Raw genomic sequence first — 22789 nt, 5'->3', positions numbered from 1 at the left:
CGAGATTCGGTGTCAAGCCCTGAAGAAAACACTGATTGAATCAAAAGTGCCTGGCAAATAAGTCAGCTTGTGCTCTTAGAGAATACAGAGACAAATGTAAGAAAGCTAAACACTGTATAAAACTAGCTAAACAGAAGTCATGGGAAGACTTTGATAAGAACACAGAAAATAAATACAAGAAGGTGGCAAGATATTCGGAGGTTGTTGAAGAAGCTCAGAAATGGAGGAAAAAGTGCTGTAAAAGGAGTTAGAGATGATAAAGGTGACATAAAAATGGGAGAAAAAGATATCCTTGAAGTATGGAGTAATTACTTTGAAAAATTGCTAAATGAAACAAGCAGTGATGACAGTACAGTGATAAAAAAACACTGACCAGGCATGCAACCAGGAATACATTCCATGCTTGAAGTAGAAGAAGCCATCAAAAGTTTGAAATGTGGAAAGGCAGCTGGAGTAGATGATATTAGACCAGAAATGCTCAAGTATGGAGGTATAAAAGTTTTACAGTGGCTACACTGCATAGTTCAGAGGGCCTGGACAGAAGGACGAATTCCAGATGATTGGAGTAGAGCTCTCATAATACCCATATCTAAAAAGGGAAATAAAACTGATTGTGAGAATTACAGAGGTATTTCTCTACTGAGTGTTTCTGGTAAGATTTATGCCAGTATACCTGAGAAACGGTTGAGAAGGATTGTGGAAGAGAAGCTTGGTGAGGAACAAGCTGGATTCAGGCCAAATAGAGGCTGTCAGGATCAGATATTCACTTTACGACAAATAGTTGAAAAGTTATGGGAATATAACAAAGATCTGTATTTAAGTTTTGTAGATCTGGAAAAAGCATATGACAAGGTGCTAAGAGAGAAGCTATTCAAAAATGCTACAGTTGTATGGTGTCAGTGGATCATTATATCAAGCAATACTTAGTCTTTATTTGAGTTGTAAGTCAGCAGTTAGAATTGAAGGAAGTACAGGGAGATGGTTTAATGTTAAATCTTGTCAGACAAGGATGTACATTATCACCTCTGTTATTCATTATCTATATGGATCACATTATGAAGGAAAGTGGTATTAAACCTGATATTGGAGATGTTAACGTCAGCTCCTTGCTTTATGCGGATGATGTTATACTTTTAAATAAATCTGCTACAAGTCTACAAGATTCCCTGAATAAATTGTATAACTGTTGTGATAGATATGGTATGAAGGTCAGCAATAACAAGACAAAGATAATGAAAATAGGCAGAAGCATTGAAAATATCAGCTGCATTGTGAATGGAGAACCTATAGAACAAGTAAAACATTTCAGCTACTTAGGCACGATTTTTAGTGAAGATGGTAAATTAAATATGGAAATAGACAACAGAATCAACAAAGCTGGTATGGTAGGAAGTCAAGTGAATAAATTTGTATGGAAGAAGAGAGAAATTAGCTGTATTCAAGACAGTTTTCAAACCAATTTTAACTTATGGATCTGAGAGCTGGGTCAGAAGTAAAACACTTGACCAAAGACTAGAGACCGCAGATATGAGAGTCCTGAGAAAGATTATAGGCATGAACAGATGGCATCAATGGCAATATCACATTAAAAATGAGGATATTAGGAAAGAACTTGACATTGTCATCATCCAGGAATGCGTTAGCAGAGTTTTCAGATGTTCTCAGGTGGTATGGTCACTTAAACAGAATGGGCGAGAAAAGATTAGCCAAACAAGTGTTCTCTGCCAGATTGGCAGGAAAAAGACCCAGAGGAAGACCAAGATATAGGTGGATTGATATGGTAAAAGTGCCTTAGAAGATAGATATATAAATATAAGATCTGACAATGTTGTAGCTTTGACAGGTAACAGATTGATTTGGCAGAAAATTGTAGGTAGGAAGTTAGTAATGATGTAAATTTTTCATGTAGTAGTGTCATATCCTGTACACCCCTTGAGGGTAAATGTCAGGAATTTGATGATGATGATGAACTCTGCTTTAATTACCTAATATATAAATTTATATATCCCATGTTATGGTATGGTATTAACAACTCTAAATAAACATTACTGTTTATTTAAAATTGTTAATATTAACTAAAAAAATTAATTACTTTTTTATAGGAGCATCTCCAAAATCAGTGCCTAGATTGAGAAGCAGTAATTCTCTTCAAAAACATGTATTCATAAAATCAATTTCTCCGTGTAAAGCATTTGCAAAGTAAGTTGCACTATTTTTTTTTTTTGTTGTATTATTTAGCAAAGATTTAAAAGTTTGATTTGATTTGATTATAAAAATTAACTGATGTGCTTTAATTCTTTTTGTCATGGTAATTTCTTTGATAGATTATTATAAATGTTGGTTGTATATATAGTAATTTCTGGTATAACATTTATTAAATTTACATCATGTCTTAGAAGAGAGGCCATATGCAGTGGTCTCAGAATATGGACATTTTTGTATAAACAAATAGTTTAATTTTAAAATAGAACATTAAGGATTTCCACTGGTTGCATGTTGTCTCACTAATTGCTAATAAACAAATAAGGGTTATAGCTAAATTAGGAAAATCCTGTTTTCACCAGCTCAAGTTGATATATTTTCTAAACATTGAACCTTTTATATAGGACAAATGACAGTAATGCATTTGCTATCTCATCCAGGTGTTTATGCATTCACTGCTTATTCTGGAATTCTTATATTGGTCAAACCGGAAGACTAACAAAGAAGAGCATAAATGTTGGAATTGTCAAGTTTTGCAGTCGTGCAAAGCCTGACAATTGTCGTGCTATATATGCTGTTGATAGTATATCTGCTCATGGAAAAATAAATGTTCTTTAGCTTGCTTAAAGCACCAAGGTTTTTTTGCTGCAAGTACTAATTTTGTCAGTCTTTTCATTCTTGAGTTTTTCAGTCCAATTTTCCCATCTAAGTCATTTTGGATGTTATCCTCCCAATGTTGCATTAGTTTCCTCTAGGTTGCTTGCCATCAGACCTCATCTTGAATACTTGTTAGGCCATTCTCTCTTCACCCATTCTTTCCATGTGGCCAAGCCATCTTCATCTGCAATCTATATTTCATCTGACAGAAGTGAGTATCTATAAAGTTAATATAGTTCTAATTATGTCTTCTATTCATTCCTGCGAGATTGAGCACCATGACTGTGAAGCATTCAAAATGAAGCAGACCAGAGTGACACCATGTTGCATTTGTTCACTGATGTCAGACACCTGTTCATGGTGGAGGGGACCTCCCAATGATGGTACTGGCCCTTTTTGTTCTTATTCTTTTTCCATGCTTTTCTTCCTGTATTCTTCACTCTACCTCCTTTGAGTCTTTTTTTACTATCCTGTATTCCAGACCACCACTGGGATCTAATGCCTTGCTGCCATGTGCTATGTGGTGCGACCCATGGACATCTGGAAAAGGGGGATCTTGGTAGTCATGTACTACTTTGGCCTCTGCTTTGGCAAGATGGGTAGTCCTGGATGACTTGGCCAGGATCATTCAGCTACTGGACTTGCCTGCAGGGGCCAAGGGTGTTGTGGTAAGTCTCCTTCCCTCATGATTTGGAGATAGGGCCAAGGCTTGCTGTGGTGCTCATATAGCATCTGAGATAGCCCTGGCATTCCACCCTTGAGTGTGGCCATTTCTTGGCAGTGAGTGGTTATCCATTTGTGGTTCCCAGGAATAATGTGAGAATTACAGAGGTATTTCCCTACTGAGTGTTCCTGGGAAGATCTATGCAAGTATACTTGAGAAACGGTTAAGAAGAATTGTGGAAGAAAAGCTTGGTGAAGAACAAGCTGGATTCAGGCCAAATAGAGGCTGTCAGGATCAGATCTTCACTTTACGACAAATAGTTGAGAAAGCATGGGAATATAACAAAGATCTGTATTTAAGTTTTGTCGATTTGGAAAAGGCATATGACAAGGTACCAAGAGAGAAGCTATTCAATACGCTACAGTTATATGGTGTCAATGGGGCATTATATCAAGCAATACTTAGTCTTTATTTGAGTTGTAAGTCAGCAGTTAGAATTGAAGGAAGTACAGGAAGATGGTTTAATGTTAAATCTGGTGTGAAACAAGGATGTACATTATCCCCTCTGTTATTCATTATCTATATGGATCACATTATGAAGGAAAGTGGTATTAAACATGACATCAAAATTGGAGATGTTAATGTCAGCTCTTTGCTTTATGCGGATGATGTTATACTTCTAAATAAATCTGCTACAAGTCTGCAAGATTTTCTGACTAAATTGAAGAATTTAGTCATTTAGAATAGCTGTTGTAATAGATATGGTATGAAGGTCAGCAATAAAAAGACAAAGACAATGAAAATAGGCAGAATCATTGAAAATGTCAACTGTGTTGTGAATGGAGAACCTGTGGAACAAGTGAAACATTTTAGCTACTTAGGCACGATTTTTATTGAAGATGGTAAATTAAATATAGAAATAGACAACAGAATCAGCAAAGCTGGTATGGTGGAAAGTCAATTGAATAAATTCATATGAAATAAGAGAAATTAGTCGGAACACTAAATTAGCTGTATACAAGACAGTGTTCAAACCAGTTTTAATTTATGGATCTGAGAGCTGGGTCAGAAGTAAAACACTTGACCAAAGACTAGAGACCACAGATATGAGAGTCCTGAGAAAGATTATAGGCATGAACAGATGGCATCAATGGCAATATCATATTAAAAATGAGGATATTAGGAAAGAACTTGACATTGTCAACATCCAGGAATGCGTTAGCAGAGCTAATGTCAGGTGGTATGGTCACTTAAACAGAATGGGCGAAGAAAGATTTGCAAAACAAGTGTTCTCTGCCAGGTTGGCAGCAAAACGACCCAGAGGAAGACCAAGATATAGGTGGATTGATACGGTACAAAGTGCCTTAGATGATAGAAATATAAGATCTGATAATATTGGAGTCTTGACAAGTAACAGACTGATTTGGAGGAAAATTGTAGATAGGAAGTTAGTAATGATGTAATTTTGTTTCATGTAGTACTGTCATATCCTGTACACCCCTTGAGGGTACATGGCAGGAATTTGATGATGATGATGGTGGGTGTGGAGCTCGGGTGCTGAATCCAACGACTCATTGGAACAAACACTTCTTCATCTGCTTGTTCAGGAGCCCTCTTATCAAGCCCAAACCAGGTACAGATAGAATCATCAACAGAAAAGCAAAGTAAGAAACAAAAAAACATCAGATGATGCAACAAATACACTCCTGTTCCTAATCATACACTCAACAGGTGAGTGTCCAATTGGAAAAATTGTAAGAAAATGTTCAGGGGTTCTCCCTTTCAAAGCAGCTCTAGCAGCACAATCAGAAAAATTACTCCATGCAATATCTATCATTGGAATATGGATTATAGTCACTTCCATAAAACTTTAAACTCTTCTGGAGGCATATCTGAGTGGGACCTCCTTGATGTTCCCAATGAAGAGATACGCTCTGAACTCAGAACCAAGGAGTGATGGCCATAAGAAGAATAGTGATATGTAGGGATTGACATTTGATTCCCACTAGAAACATCATTCTTATCTTTAACAAACCAAAACCACCAACAGCTGTCAAAGTAGGATATCTCAACTGTCCAGTACAGCTTTATATCCCAAACCCTTTACAGTGCTTTAAATTTCAGGAATATGGTCATTCTCAAACGGCCTGTTATGGCTCTGCCATCTGTGTCTGATGTGGCACTAAAGAACATGAACATAAAGACTAAGAGGAAAAACACCTAAATGCGAGGGGGACCACCTGGCATACTCGTGAGCATGCCAATGGTGAAAGGGCAAAAAAAGGAGATACACAAGTTAAAAATGGAGCAATCCATCACATATCAGGAAGTGAAGAGGCAGTATACCACAGAAAGTTTGTCGGGATATTGACAAGAATGTCAATCCCACTCTCTCACAACTACAACATCCCTGAAGGATATGATTTGCTTGCTATCTTCTTTGAGCAAATGGAAGAGAAAAATCATTATGGACTTACAACTAAAGATGTGCCAGAAAGTGTCCCACAATATGAAAATCCTCTTATTAAAAAACTATTGGAATGCGTACCACAGAGGATCAAAGATATGCCTCCAGATCTTTTATCAGATGGTCCATCAACAGATAACATGAATACCTCTGCTCTCCCTCAGAAAGATAAAACAATCCATATACTGTGTGCTCTAGAGCAGTGCTTCCCAAACTGTGGGACATGGCCCCATTGGGGGCCATCAGTTTTGTTGAAGGGGCCATGAAATAATGAAAACAAATTTGAAATGTTTTAAGACTAAGTGTGCCATGTCAGATGTGTATGTAAGATGCTAAAAATGTAATATTTTAATTTGATTTTTGTGATATTCGCTGTGTATGTTTTATATTGAATATAAATACAATAAATATTATAATAATATATGTCTGTATTACAATTTTTTTTTTCAATGGGGGCTGTGAAATATTTTAAATTTTCCAAAGGGGCCTTTACATCCATAAGTTTGGGAAGCACTGCCCTAGAGGGAATGGAATTTGAAGTCTTGGATATTCTTCCAGAAGAAGAAGAAATTATGGATACTGGCCATCCACAATTCTCAAAAAAGAAAACATTTAAGTGTAATGAAAACAGAACAACTCATCATAGAAAGCTAGATGATACCACCAAAAAGAAATAATGGAAACATTCTTATAATGGAATTGTCATGGATTCCAACAAAACATAGACATCAGGACTCTCTTTCAGAAGTAAAAATCAATATGCTTCTGCTTGCAGGAAACATGCCTGAAACCGAGTGATGATCTGGCTCTCCATAATGTTACCATTATTTGTAAGGACAGGGATGAATCTGCCCACAGAGAAATCTCCATCTCTGGTGGGAAACACACCCCCTTCCAACAGATCCAAATTAACACCGGTATAGAAGCAGTTGCTATAAGACTCTTTCAGAAGTATAATAACACTACGTTGCATCTAACTTCCATCTGCTACAGATTTTTCTCAAGATGACATAGTTACCGTCTCCCTTACTCTTAAGCTGGCCTAGTTTGCCGAATGGTTAACATATCCACTCTCCAGCCAAGAAGCCATGGGTTCAAATACCGCTAAGGGCATGGATGTTTGTGATTGTCCTGCTAACCGTTTACCACATGTACTGCTGTAACCTGTGTCCTGGTGGAGTATGATCTTTGTTGTCTTTACACAATAAAAAATCAAATCAAACTTTACTCTTAATACAAGATTTAAATGGACATAACGCTCTGTGGGATAGTGTCCAAACATAAGAGGAAAAGTTGTTGAGCATATGCTTGACAACAATCTTTCCCTCTTAAACATAGGAAGCAACACCTTCTTCCATATGCCTACCCAAACATTCACTGCCATTGACTTAACTATCTGTTCACTCTCCCTTTTCCCACTGTTTAAGTGGGAAACTGAAGACAACTTATTTGAAAGCAATCACTTTCCTGTAATATCCATGATGTAGCACATAGTTGCCCATGTAGAAGAGTGGATATCATGGGAAAATGATTGCTTCCAAATAAGTTGTTGTCATTAGCAGCTTTTGATTCTGCAGTAGTCAGTTCATATCAGTGATGCAATGAAGCTTGTAACAGAGTGTATTTATGGCAACAGCCACAACTGCAATTTCTAAAGCATCTAGCCATGGTAGAATGATGATTGTGCAGCTGTCAAAGAAGCTCAGAAGAAAACTTGGGGTATTTTCCACAGATACCTCCACAACAACAAATCTAATTGCTTGCAAATGAGTCTGAGAAAGACACATCAGGCATCAGAGTCAAAAGGAATCCTGGATCCATTTTAATTCTCCTATATTAAGATCCACCAACAACAAAGAAGTGTGGGGAAAAAACCATTTACAAAGAAGTAATGAAAGCTGCTTTGTTTAAATGTCATCCTACAGCTGTTGCACCAGATAATATCCATTAGGAGATGGTATAACATCTGCCAATATTGGCCATATATCAATTGCTGCACCTTTATAACAGACTTTTCTGTGAGAGCATATATCCAGATTCCTGGCAAAACACAATTATAATTTCCTAATCCAGGAAAGGAGCCAGAATTCCCAAATAATTATGTCTAATTGCTCTGACCAGCTGCTTATGTAAGATTCTGAAAGAAAAAAATGATCAACTATCATCTTTTATGGTTTCTGGAGAGAAACAACTTCTTTTCTAGAACACAATCTGGCTTCTGAAAATATCATTCCACCACTCACTGATCATCTTGTTTGGCTGGAGACATCCATTAGAAATGCCTTCCTAAAACACGAGTCTAGTATTGGTTTTCTTTGATATGAAAAAAGCATATGATGCTGCTTAGAGATTTCGGAATACTGAGACTTACTTAATTTTGGTCTTAGTCTTCCTCTAATCTTCCTCTTTTTATCAAAAACTTCTTATCTGACTGAATCTTCCAAGTCTGAGTGGGAACTGCCATCTCCTACCCCTATAACCAAGAACAGGGAGTCTCACAAGTTGTGTTAAGTGTCATGCTTTTTGGAATCAATGCCCTATGTGTAGATAACTTACCATCTTCTGTCACTCATGCAATATGCGGGTCATAGAAAGTCAGTTGCTACAAGCCATTGATCATCTCTCAAAATGGACACTTTCAATTGGTTTCAGATGTAATATGCCATTAGATACTCATTACATCAAATTATTGGCATCACCTCAGAAACCAGGGGACCAAGGGGACTTCCATTGGCCTAGATGAAGTCATATCAAAACCCATATAAAGAGGCAAAATATTTTGTTATATGTTTGATGACTGTTTCAGCATTTCAGCTATCCTCTGAGTTGTATTCACTTTATTTGTCATGTAACCCTTGATCTACTAACACTCCAAGATACCTAGCCTCATCAGTTTCTTATGGCGTAATCCCACCAATGTAATATTATTATTATTACGTGATACCTCTGGGAAGTCCAAAGACTCATCGTGGGAGGGCATCTGCTCTACAACTCTCTGCCTCCACTGCCACTACCATCATCATCTACACCAATGCCATCTACCGCCGACCACCACCACTAGTATTTTCACAGATAATCACAAACATCCATGCCCATGGCAGGATTCGAACCCGCAGCCTTCTCACTGGAGAGCAGATACGCTAACCACTCGACCAGGCCATCTATATGCCATCGGATATCTCATTACACCTAAGTGCATAACTTTACATTTACTGAACTGATAGCTATTTTCACATTTCCATGATTCAAGCTTATTCAAAGCATTCTGCAAGTACTGTATGTCAGTTGTATTTCTGATTACTCTTCCTATCTTTGCATTATCTGCACACAGCTATTTATCACATGTAAACTCATTCCCACTGTCATTAATGTGAAGACTGAATAACATTGGACCAAGAATTGATCCCTGGGGTACACCACTGGTCACCTTAAGTCTTGTCGACTCATATTCCTCACACACCACTTTTTGATATATCAGCCAATCATCCTCTTTGCGGCAACAACTAGTGACTTTCCTCTTTCAAGATAGTGCTCACCCCGCCCCACCATACACAACTGCTTACAATCTAGTGACCAACTTGTGGTTTGGCAATCTATCAAAAGGCTTTGCAAAAAAAAAAAAAAGGAAAAATCAAAGGAAAAAGAGAAAGACCAAGGAAAAGATACGTTGATCAATTAAAACATACTACTATGAAATAAAGAGGAAAGCAAACAGAAGAGAAGAATGGAAGGAAATGCTGCTGAGCTACCTGTCATAAGACTGATGCAATAGAAGAGAGATCCTCTTATCCAAACTAATAATTTATAATCCAATCCTATATCTTCCAACTGATGAAGCAGCCTTCCATTCTGAATTCCATGAAAAGGCTTTAGCAAATTCCAAGAGTAGACACTCTTGGTGTATCTGATTCCTCTTGTCTTACTCAGCTGTTACGTATTATAAAATGTGAGCAAGTTACTCAAACATGACCTTCCCATAATAATATCTCATGCTGTTCATTGCAAAGTATAGATTATCTGTCAGCCCACTTCTGTATGTGATCTCTTACACAACTTTTCTGAAATCTTCACCACAATTTCAGAGATAATGATAGGTCAATAGTCAGATAGATCAATCTTTTCACCACCCTTGTGTGATGTGATTATTTTCCTCTCCTGTGCTAAGACTTAAATTATACAGGCAGGTCAAAGAAACAGGTAGTGCATCTGAACACACTTTTCCAATCTGTGCTGACATCCCATCGGCTCCTACTGCTTGAATTCATATATAGTTAATTTATTTATTTATTCATATGGAGTTTCCTCCCTTTTCTCTCCCGTCTGAATATTGGGGTGAGTTGAGCCCCCTCGTTGGGGGGGGGGGGGTAGTATTTATGGCTGTAGATCTGTGTGTGTGTTCACGGGGTCGGTTTGCCTGCTTGCGGGATGAAAAAAACCCAGATAAACTGAGGGGTAAAAACCCTGCTGTCCACGCCCAAGACCGGCTAGCTTGGCTATGGCTGAGGAAGATCTTTAAGTTCCTCATGTCAGCAACGGGAATCGAACCCAGATCTAGTACCTCCTCATCCACTTACATTTCTTCCTCCACTGTAGCTGTATCATTGAGTTCAGTGTTGCATACACCAGGTTGATAGCCTTTAGCAAAATGAGCACTCTTTCGTAGAACAATCTCTTCTGCTAGAAATTTTCCAGAATTAAACCACTCACAAAGAAGTAAAAAAAAAGAATGGTTCGACTAGTTTTTTGCAAAGAACTTTGTTTCACTTATCAGGAAATGGCACAAATAAATTGAAAAAAAAAAAACTACAAGCAAAGTATTGTAATAACAGTTAACAGTTAGTGAACAATATTTGAAAAAGTTTAAATAATGGAAAGCATGCATTTGTTGGTTCATGTACTGCTCGTAGGTGAGTGTGTCGTGATGGATTAAGGTGGACCAGACTTCATAAAATCGTCCCTTGTTTTTTTTTGTTAAACTGTAGAGGATACTTCATCGTTTCAGCTGATTCTTTCAATGCTCTTCAATACAAGCAGTAATAAATGTGGAACATTTCTATTTGTTGCTATTCTGCTAAATGTTTTCTATCTGTTGTATGTGCAGATTTGTGCTTCCTTTCATTCTCAACATCCTTAAAGTGTTCCAATCAGCATATCTCCCCAGATCTGCCAGTTTGTCCTATGTAGTGTGGCCCACAACTTCAACTGTTAGACACCTGCTTTATTAAGTGGCATTTTGGTGGTTTAGGAGGTTGAGCAGGAGATTTTGTTGAATGTGGAAAAAAAGTGACTTTTAGATGTTTTTGGAGAAGCAAAAATTTTATGTGAACAATTGTATACAAGGGTGGTCTGAAAAGTTCTTGGCCTCGACCATAGATGTCAACACTATCGGCAAGTTTTTTTTTTTCCTAAGTTGGTACATTTGTCATAAGCATCCATGTGAAATTTCAAGTCATTCTATCAAGTAGTATGTTTTATACAGCTGTCTGAAGCAAAAGTGTCGTCTGTATCCCTTGAAATGGATAAAATTAAGTATTGCACTGTTATAAAATTCTTTGTAAAAGAAGGTTTAATGCCAAAAGAAATTCATAAACGTTTATGGGCACTCTTCTCCTTTGTTTTTGACAATTAAGAAATGGGCTGCCGAATTTAAACGTGACTGTACCAGCCTTGAAGATGATCCACGTGAAGGACATCCAAAAAAGTGTACGTTTTTTAAGTCAAGTTCACGATATGGTATTGGATGACCGGCAAGTCGAAGTGCATGAAATTGCTGAGGCTATAGGCATTTCAAAAGAACATGTACTTTCATGAAAATCTCTGAACACTGCTTGGAGCATTTTAATAAAAATAAAATTGATTTTGTGCATCAATTTATTACTATGGATTCACCATTACACACCAGAATCCAAACAACGGTCAAAACAGTGGACAGAAGCTGGTTGTTCAGCACCAAAGAAGACAAAGTTGGCTCCATCAGCAGGAAAGGTCATGGCGTCGGTGTTTTGGGATGCTAAAGGCATTTTGTTTATTAATTATCTTGAAAAGGGTAAAACAATAACCAGGGAATATTATTCCGATCTTTTAACCATACTGGACAAATAAATTCGTGAGAAAAGACCCAGTTTGCAGAAGGAAACTGGATCTTTTCTCATGAATTTTTCAGGACAATGCACCTGCCCACAAAGGTGTTTGGGCAATGGCAAAATTAAGAGATCTGCACTATGAATTGTTGGAACATCCCCCTATTCCCCAGATTTGGCTCCATCTGACCTCTGTCTCTTCCCAAAACTAAAACTTTTCCTTGCTGGTCAGCGTTTTTCTTTGACTCGAGAGGTGATTGCAGCTGTAGAGGAGTATTTTGCAGATCTTACTGAGAACCACTGCGGGGACGGGATAATGGCGCTGGAGCATCGCTGGAATAAATGTATTACTCTTAAGAGAAATTATGCTGGAAAATAAAAATAGTTTTGAAATTATAAATTCGTTTTTACATTGTTAGGCCGAGAACTTTTCAGACACCCCTCGTATATGGTAAAATCACTGCTCCTTTATATTCTTGGTTTATTTGTTCTTCTGTTTGTTTTGGAGGTTGAGAGAATTTTTTTTACTAATGTTCTGTTGTAACTGTTTTTTGGAGGGACAGAATTAAGATACTGTAGCTCTTGGTTTCTTTTATCTGTATTCATGGGAATGCTGTAGACTTTGTTGCATAAGGAATGGATGATGCCTATTTTATGTGCTGGATTGTGATGAGAAGCTGCATGTAGAAAACTGTATAATTGTATACAAAATACATAACCTGAGAAGTTATGTATTTTGCTCTGATATCTCAACTAATGTACCAAAAACGGTAAAGACTTATTCAACTGTGAATTTGGTTTGAGGATGAATGTTGCTTAGGAAGGTAATAAAATCTTCTAATTGGGTAGAACTTGGTCAGATGATAAAAAATATCAACATATCTGCCAAATTTTTGGTTGTGCCTTGATACTTGAGGGCTATTTTTTCAAACCAATCCATGAATATGTCAAGGAGAGCCCCTGGCTAATCCTTTCTATTAAAAAAAAAATCTTCAAATTTGAAAAAAGCACTATGAATGCAGTTTCCTGGAATATTTGTATGATTTTTATTCTTGGAACGTTTGTGAAAATATCTGCTGCCCACATACTCCAACTGCATTGATGAGAGTTATTCTTTCACATTTGTTCTTTCTTTTGCTTGCAGAGCCAGTTTCTTTTCATACTTTCACTTAGCTTTCCGTCATATTAAGCTACATCAATAAGAATCCCTTGCTTAATAAGGTTGTATCTCCATTTCACTCCCACCTTCTTTATTCTTTAAAATCTAGAAATGCATTCTGATATTGCATCATTGATGTAATTTTTAAATATTTTCCATGCACTGCTGATATCCTTTCCATCTAGCAACTGATACAATGGATCAAACCTAGTATTCTCCTTAGTTGGTCATAATTTCCTGCTTTGAAGTTCAGCACATAACCTTTTTTAAATGAAATATCCATACACTTAGCTATTTCTCATGTCTGTACAGTATGATCACTGTCACCAGCCAGAAGCAGAACAGCCATATTTTTTTACTGAAACTCTCTGACAAATTAATCTAATTATCTTTGACTTTGAGTTCCTTCTGACACATGTGGCTTAATGGAATTTTCATTAAGCTTAATAAATTTGGCTTTATTCTTTTCATGAGATTTCACTGCTACTCAATCAACATTCAGATAAAGTCATCCATGATGATTAAATTGTTTAGTACAACATTAAGTTTATTTGGTGATACAGTTCATCACCAGCACTGATTCAACAGGTCTGTACAAACACTCACCATGTATTTCATCTTGTTAGACTCCCCACTTCACCAAATAGCCTTGAACTCATTGCTACATGGAAAACTGTTACTATTATTTCGATCACAGCTATCTACCCTAACTGTTGGACTTGAAATCATCTGATATGAGCATCAACCCCCCCCCCCCCCCACCCTCCTATCTTGCCTATTCTTCCTAAAAATACTCTACCCTTTAACAGAATACCAATTAGTGCCTTAGAGCCAGGTCTCACTAATGCCAAAAATCTGAGGCAACAACATATTCACCAAGACAATAAGGTGCAACCCCTTCGTTCCTTATACTCCCAGCATTTGTCTGCAGACATGCAAGCTGCCTCCATGCTTTTTTTGTTGACTCTCTTGTCTGCATGACTCAGTTGAACAACTTTCAGATTCCTTTTCATATCTAATCCTTATGCATGCTTAATAAGACCAAACCAGATGAACACACAATCATCTCTTCTTCATAATCGCTCCATTACTGATAATATTTGTATCATTAATATAGTTTCATAACTTAATTGCTCTTACATACAGATTCACACGTTAAGATTATGGGATTGGTTTACTTCTCTGCTTTTTTTTTTTTCCTTGCAAACATAAAATCAACTTCAAACACATTTGGTAGTGATGGATGGTTTGCTGCTGTGATAAATTTTATTTAGTAACAAAAGATAACTTGCTTTCAACCAGCTAACTCACTTGCAGTTGAAAATGAGTTAGCTGGTCTCACATGTAGGTGTTGAAGATACTTCATGCGCAAACTTTGCATGCTTACATTTTGATAAAAGATTGAACCAAGAATATAATTTCTTGGCATCTTTAACTTATTATTATTATTACCGTATTTTTCGATAGATAACACACATCCCAACATTTCATCACTTCTTTTGCTGTATAGACATGTGTCAACTATTATTATTATTATTATTCGTGACACCTCCAAGGAGTCCTAAGACTCATCGCAGGAGGACACCCACTGTACAACTGTCTCCACCACTACTACCAATCATCTCCATCAATGCCATCTAACACCCACCACCACAACTAGTATTTTTTGTCTGTAAATTGAGTGTGTTCTGAACGGCCGATTTGTCTGTATGCAGGATGAAAAACCCAAGTTTCCAGGAGGGAAAACCCTGCTACCTCCGTATGAGATCGGCTAACTCATCTTCAATTGAAAAAGTCCACATAAAGATTCCTCCCGTCATGACAAGAATCGAACTTAGGCCTATTCCAATCGAAGGGCGCAATGTACCGCCGTTCTTCCAATTGTGCTACGGAGGCGCTTCTAGCGGTGGAGTTAGGAAGTACAGACAAAGGACGGGAGAATTTTTAAAAGCATGTACTTTGCTAGTAGCAGTGGTCAATTTTTCCATGTGACCATCATTCCAGGCTGTTTAACAAACCCTAACCCCTTGATCTTGCAGTAAATAAACCATTCAAAGACAATTTGCTGGCTAAGTGGGAAGACTGGATGATGAATGGCATCCGTGAATATAACAAAACAGGGCAGATGAAAAGAACGTCATATAAAGATGTAGTTACGTGGATTGTAGAAAGTTGGGCTGCTGTAAGTGAAAACTGTGTTAGAAATGGTTTCGTTAAAGCACAAGGGAATGCAGTGGTGTTCGGTGACAATGATTATGAAGCTGAAGAAATACCAAACGAAATTTTTAACACAATTGATTCTTTCAATATTGAGTCTGATGAAGAATTTTTTGGATTTGAATAGTGTAATGTTCAATTAATATTAAATAATACTTCTACCTTAGTTTTGTTATTACATTTGATTTACCTCTCATACCTTTCAAATGTATACTGTGCATATTCGTTTTTAACAAATTTAGACTTTTTTGTATAGATAACGCATCCGTTATCTATCGAAAAATACGGTATTATTATTATGTGATACCTTCAGGGAGTACAAAGACTCATTGAGGAAGAGTGTGCCAACAGCATCAAAGGATTGATCTCCTTCCAACTACTAACCACACTCAAAAAACTTGCTTAACTTTTTGCATGAGCCATTAGTAGCAGAGGCTCTGCCAATCAACCAGCCTTTGTTGGCAAAAAAATATGTAGGTGTTAGTTTTTATTTCTCCCAGAAACTCTGCCTTTTCAACCTGCAAACTGACCAGAAGAATATATACACACACACACTTGACCACTATAATACACTATGCAAATAAGATTTACTGAACTGTTCTGTAAGAGATTAATCAGATTTCAAACATGCTAAGTTACTTGACAGTGATGGGCCATTGTGCCTAACATACATTGAGAAAATGTGAGTGAGAACATAGTAAAGGTATGGGCTTTTGGCTGAAACACTTGTTGATAATTTGTTATAGTGAGTACATGCATTTGAGCAATGTTTGCTCCATTGGGGGTCAATGTACATATTGTCATGAATACGAATGTGAAAAATTTGTAGAGTTCATGCTGTTGCCACTCATGGCAGACACCTGAGTTTCCTTGTGGAAATCCAAATAGTAATAATATGTAAAATATTTCTAAACTATATTGTAAAATATAGTAATAATATGTGTCATATTTCTTTGCTCATATCGTTTTTATTTTATTTTATTTTTCTCTCTGTAGTCAGGTAGTGTCTCGTAGTATCCACAGAGCACTGGCTGCTAGCCACAGAAAACAGATGCAGAAGAACAACATGTACTGCATGTTTTTTAATAGGTTTGGAAGATGTAACAGAGGCAAAGAGTGCCCTTATAAACATGATCCAGATAAAGTTGCCGTTTGCTCACGGTATGTTCCATTTACATATTTTCAGCTTGAATTTTTGCACATGCTTTTTTCTTGATAACACCACTTTTTAATTGCTTTGTATAATGAATGATTTCCATAATTGTTTGAATGGATTCTAGTATAGTTGTTTCTTGGTTTACTCCAGTGAAGAATATACAGGTATCCCTTGCTTAATGCAGTTTTGCTTAACATGGCGAAATTAATTGCGGCAATCCCTTGATATATGCGGCAAGAGTTTTGATTAATGTGCCTTTAACCCTGCGGAGTTAGCATCTGATCTGACAGATACATACAAAATGTTTAATATAAATATTCTTACACAATTCCGTGTATAGCTTGGAGGTCATGTGCATTCATATGTTACAAGTGATATTTGGCACTTTGGTTTAACACATATGCTGTCAGTTTGGTTTAGCACATGTTATGTAAAAGTTTATGATATTTGACAGTAAATTATATCTGAGAGATAACCGCGACTTCTGATGGCAGTATAATATGGTTTAGTTATTTTTTTTATTCTTTGTTCAATAATTTCTAGATTGCAACTGAAAATAAATAAATCATCATGTATTACTGAAATAGAAAGCCAAAGGCTTATTTATCATACATCTCCTCTAGGAGATGTGCTTTATATTATGGAAAATACTAAGGAAAGAGATCTAGAGCTTACTCCACCTTTACTACGAGTTGCCCATAAGGTTGCTTATGCTTGCATCTGCCGAAACTTTTAGTTTCTATGTATTCGGCACGATACTCTTGTAGTTTCTATGTATTCGGCACGATACTCTTGTAGTTTCTATATTCGGCTATGAAAAATGTTGGATTCAATATCCACTTAATTTGTACTATAATGTATTATATTTGCGGTGTTTTTTCTTTATGTTTTATTGTTTGTTTGCCGAGGTCTAGAGAGTCGTTTTGCTTGTTATTGTAGAATCTATGCCGATAAGAAAAAAAACTAAAACTGTTCAAATGCCTCTTGATAACTTCTTTTGATAAAAAAAAAATTGCAGTAAATAATGAAGGTACAAGTATTTATTAAACATTTACTTTGCATTCATTTTTTATCTTTCCTAAAAGAGTATCATATAAAACGAATTATTAATACAGTAATCGATCATGGACGAATTGTAATTTTTACCATTGATTATTAAATTTGATTAATGCGATTTTGATATACGCAGTAACATCGAGGAATTAATTAACCGCGTTAATCGAGGGATACCTGTGTGTGTGTGTGTGTGTGTGTGTGTGTGTGTGTGTGTGTGTGTGTGTGGTATGTTTGATTGAAGATGTCTCAGCTTGATATCATATTTAAAAATTTTTTTAATGACTAGAACCGAGGTGTAAATAAAAAAACTTCAATTACACTACTAGTTTTGTCTAAAACTAGACTTCATCAGGTGTGAGATAAACATATAAATACCAGTAATCAATTTAAAGGAATTGTTTTTTTAAAACACAGTTTTAAAAAATGTATAATGTATCTAACACTAAAGAGAATAAAGGCTAGAGTTTAAATAGAAGAATGAACTCTGTATCATTATGCACATGCGTGCATATAAGCTCTCGAGAGCACCAATATTGAATGATGGAGCTGTGAGAGTCTGGTAGGCTGTAGCCTAGGTTGTTATTAATATGGACGGGATTTATAACTATCTCTTTAGACTAAAATTCTTCTCTCCAAATCGGCACAACATCGGTGTACGTTGACAGTTTCATCCCAGAGTATCTGATGTGGAAAACCTGCATCATTTGAGTTCACTGAAAATAACACATGACTGGACAAGGCACTGGCTTGAGTTCTGTTGTAGGTAACATTTCTCTTGTGTTCCTCTAAACGGAGTTTGATAGATTTCTCTGTTTGTCCGAAGTACGGCTTACCTCAGTTTCAAAGAATCTTATAAACACCAAGATATTTAAGATTATTATGTTTAGATTTAGGACGACTTAAAATGGAACGAAGTTTAGGTGGGTTGTGAAGAACGTCTTGATATTATATTTCTTCAGAATTTTAGCCAATTTTGGAGATAAAGAACTGATATATGGCAAAGAAATGCTGCCTTTAGTGGTGTCTTCATACTGTCATGGATGAGGGTTGGAGAGTATCTGTCTATAGTTTTTTTAGAGTATCTATTAAGTTTAAATGTAACTTGAAGATGTTAAGTTCATTATGATGTTCCTCTTCGTTCAACAGAAGAGATCGAGCTCGGTGACCTAGAGTGGAGATGATACCCAACTTCTGTGGAGGAAAATGGTGCGAGTCAGCATGAAGGTTTCTGTCATTATTTGTTGGTTTTCTGAAAATAGAAAATTTGAGATGTTCAGCCGTCTGAGCTACTTTGATATCTAAGTTGATGGCTCTATCGTATTCTTAGATATCAAAGTAACTTGGATGACTGAACATCTCAAATTTTCTATTTTCAGAAAACCAACACATACGGACAGATACCTTCATGCTGACTCGCACCATTTTCCTCCTCAGAAGTGGGTATCATCTCCACTCTAGGTCATCGAGCTCGATCTCTTCTGTTGAACGAAGAGGACCATCACAATGAAATTAAACATCTTACTCTCCAACCCTCATTCACAACAGTATGAAGACACCACTACTTCTAAGGGCAGCATTTCTTTGCCATATATCAGTTTTTTATCTCCAAAATTGGCTAAAATTCTGAAGAAATAATATCAAGACTTTCTTCACAACCCTACCTAAACTTTGTTCCATCTTAAGTCGTCCTAAAACTAAACACAATAATCTTAAATATCCTGATGTTTATAAGATTCTTTGCGACTGCGGTGAGCCATACTTTGGACAGACAGAGAAATCTATCGAACTCTGTTTATAGGAAAACTAGAGAGACATTACCTAGAACAGAACTCAATCCAGTGCCTTGTCCAGTCATGTGTTATTTTCAGTGAACTCAAATGACCAGGTTTTCCACATCAGATACTCTGGAATGAAACTGTCAATAATTAGAAGAATCACACATATAAACCACAGTGAAAATTATTTAATTGTAAATATTTCATCCTAAGTATCTTAGGACATCATCAGTACAGTATTTAAACAAAAATTAGGAATAACATACAGTTAGGGCGCATGATTACAATAGAATCTCATGAAAACGTGCATAACGTGCTAAAGTAGTGCAAAAAAAAAAAAAAAAAAACGTTAATTATTTAACACAGTTTTGTATGATAATTTCCCATACTTTAGGAATAGTAAGAACGTCGTTGCGGTTTAGGTTTGGTCTGTGTAGTAGGGCTTCAGAACTTTTTTTGTATAAATGTTCATGTTTAAATAAAGATCTATGTAAAAGTTGATCCTTTTCCCAATGGATCCTATGGTTTGGATTTTCAATTCCGTGTTGAGAGAGGCCAGATTTCTGCGGTTTAAGAAGACGAATGGTCTTGATGTTCCGAGATGCGTTTCTGAACAGACCTACCTGTCTGTCCAAAGTATGATAATTTGCATGAGCATGGAATCTCATAAACACCAGGTAACATCAAGGGTGAGAATTTGTCCTTAGGAGAAGGTAATAAGTTGTAAATTTGGTTGATAGGTTTGTAAGTAGTGGCAAAATTGTATTTCTTCATAATTTTAGAAAGACGTTCTGAGATGCCTGTAAGGTATGGGAATCCTATGCACTTCTTCCTGTCTGGTTTGATGTATGCAGAAGTGACTGACGATTTTTTGAGTTGTTTTGGGATTATATCCATTTAGGATGGCTGTATTTTTGATAACTTCTAATTCCTGGTTTAAAGATTCTTCAGAGGAGCAGAATTTGTGTGCTCTGGAAACTAGTGATTTAATAATGCCAGATTTCTGAGATGGATGATGAGCAGAAGAATTGTGAATGTAGCGACCTGAGAATGTAGGCTTGCGAAAGACGGAAGTGGCGATGGAACCGTCTTCTTTTCTTACCTAAGCTACACAAAACTAATGTTCCACTTAGACCTGCCGTAGACTGTATCGGCTGTCCAACGTACAAGTTATCAAGATTCTTATCTAACCTTCTCCGCCCTCACATAGGCCACTCAGTCTCTTCAATCAAAAATTCTACTGAGTTTCACACAAAAATTAAAGACATTCAACTATCAAAAACTGACTTGTTAATCAGCTTCGACATTGTCTCCCTCTTCACTAACATTCCCCATAAAGAAACAATAGAATTACTAACTCAAAAATTTCCGTCTGATATAGCTGAATTGTTCAAGTTTGTTATTGCATCAGGTTACTTGGAAAGGTCAAATTTACAAGCAAGAGGAAGGAACAGCAATGGTATCTCCTTTATCACCAAACCTAGCAAATTTGTTTCTAGAACACCTTGAGGAAAAAATATTCACTTTTGAACCTAAACCAAAAATTTGGCTAAGATATGTCGATGACATATTTGCAGTATGGAATCATCCCGAACCTGAATTACAACTGTTTCTAGATAAAATTAACCTTCTTCATCATCGCATCAACTTTACGTTAGAAAAAGAATCTCCACAGGGTATCTCTTTTTTGGATTTACACATCAAAAGAAAAGAAGACGGTTCCATCGCCACTTCCGTCTTTCGCAAGCCTACATTCTCAGGTCGCTACATTCACAATTCTTCTGCTCATCATCCATCTCAGAAATCTGGCATTATTAAATCACTAGTTTCCAGAGCACACAAATTCTGCTCCTCTGAAGAATCTTTAAACCAGGAATTAGAAGTTATCAAAAATACAGCCATCCTAAATGGATATAATCCCAAAACAACTCAAAAAATCATCAGTCACTTCTGCATACATCAAACCAGACAGGAAGAAGTGCATAGGATTTCCATACCTTACAGGCATCTCAGAACGTCTTTCTAAAATTATGAAGAAATACAATTTTGCCACTACTTACAAACCTATCAACCAAATTTACAACTTATTACCTTCTCCTAAGGACAAATTCTCACCCTTGATGTTACCTGGTGTTTATGAGATTTCATGCTCATGCAGATTATCATACTTTGGACAGACAGGTAGGTCTGTTCAGAAACGCATCTCGGAACATCAAGACCACATTCGTCTTCTTAAACCGCAGAAATCTGGCCTCTCTCAACACGGAATTGAAAATCCAAACCATAGGATCCATTGGGAAAAGGATCAACTTTTACATAGATCTTTATTTAAACATGAACATTTATACAAAAAAAGTTCTGAAGCCCTACTACACAGACCAAACCTAAACCGCAACGACGTTCTTACTATTCCTAAAGTATTGGAAATTATCATACAAAACTGTGTTAAATAATTAACGTTTTTTTTTTTTTTTTTTTTGCACTACTTTAGCACGTTATGCACGTTTTCATGAGATTCTATTGTAATCATGCGCCCTAACTGTATGTTATTCCTAATTTTTGTTTAAATACTGTACTGATGATGTCCTAAGATACTTAGGATGAAATATTTACAATTAAATAATTTTCACTGTGGTTTATACGTGTGCTTCTTCTAATTATGAATGCACCACAGGTTTCGTTATTTAAAAAAGAAACTGTCAATGTACACCAATGTTGTGACAAGTGGAGAGAAAAATTTGAGAGTCAAATGAGATAGTTATAAATCCTGTCCATATTAATAACAACCTAAGCTACAACCTACCAGACTCTAACTGCTCCACCAATCAATATTGGCACTCTTAAGAGCTTCCATGTGCATAACGATACAGTCAGAGTTCGTTCTTCTATTTAAACTCTAGCCTTTATTCTCTTTAGTGTTAGATATGTTACTCCATGTTTTAAAAAACCAAATCCTTTACATTGGTTACTGGTATTTATATGTTTATCTCACACCTGATGAAGTCCAGTTTTAGATGAAACTACTAGTGTAATTAAAGTTTTTTTTTATTTAAACCTCAGTTCTAGTCATTAAAAATTTTTTAAATATATATGAGGGTTTTCTGAAAAGTTCTTGGCCATAGATGGCAACACTATCGGCGCGATTTTTTTTTTCTAAGTTGGTACATCTGTCATAAGCATCCATGTGAAATTGCAAGTCATTCTATCAAGTAAGTTGTTTTATACAGCTGTCTGAAGCAAAAGTGTTGTCTGTATCCTTTGAAATGGATAAAATTGAGTATCTTGCAGTTATAAAATTCTTTGTAAAAGAAGGTTTAACGCCAAAAGAAATTCATTCTAAGTTCATAAAAGTTTAT

The 22789-nt window shown here is 36.4% G+C and overlaps 1 protein-coding gene across 3 annotated transcripts in view; it reads left to right on the top strand.

The window, feature by feature from the left end:
- Positions 1 to 22789, top strand: part of LOC150096613 (uncharacterized) — a 157016-nt gene that overhangs the window by 65686 nt on the left and 68541 nt on the right. For all 3 annotated transcript variants that reach the window (XM_090408559.1, XM_090408558.1, XM_090408560.1), the window contains exons 5-6: positions 2103 to 2199; positions 16443 to 16607. In XM_090408559.1, coding sequence (XP_090264685.1) covers positions 2103 to 2199; positions 16443 to 16607 — 262 coding nt within the window. The remainder of the gene's footprint in view (positions 1 to 2102; positions 2200 to 16442; positions 16608 to 22789) is intronic.

The sequence above is a fragment of the Typopeltis vanoorti genome, chromosome 18 (genome assembly GCF_054136105.1).
Source record: "Typopeltis vanoorti isolate ZY-2024b chromosome 18, IOZ_Tvanoo_1.0, whole genome shotgun sequence".
NCBI lineage: Eukaryota > Metazoa > Arthropoda > Arachnida > Uropygi > Thelyphonidae > Typopeltis > Typopeltis vanoorti.
This window is presented reverse-complemented; position numbering and strand designations above follow the sequence as displayed.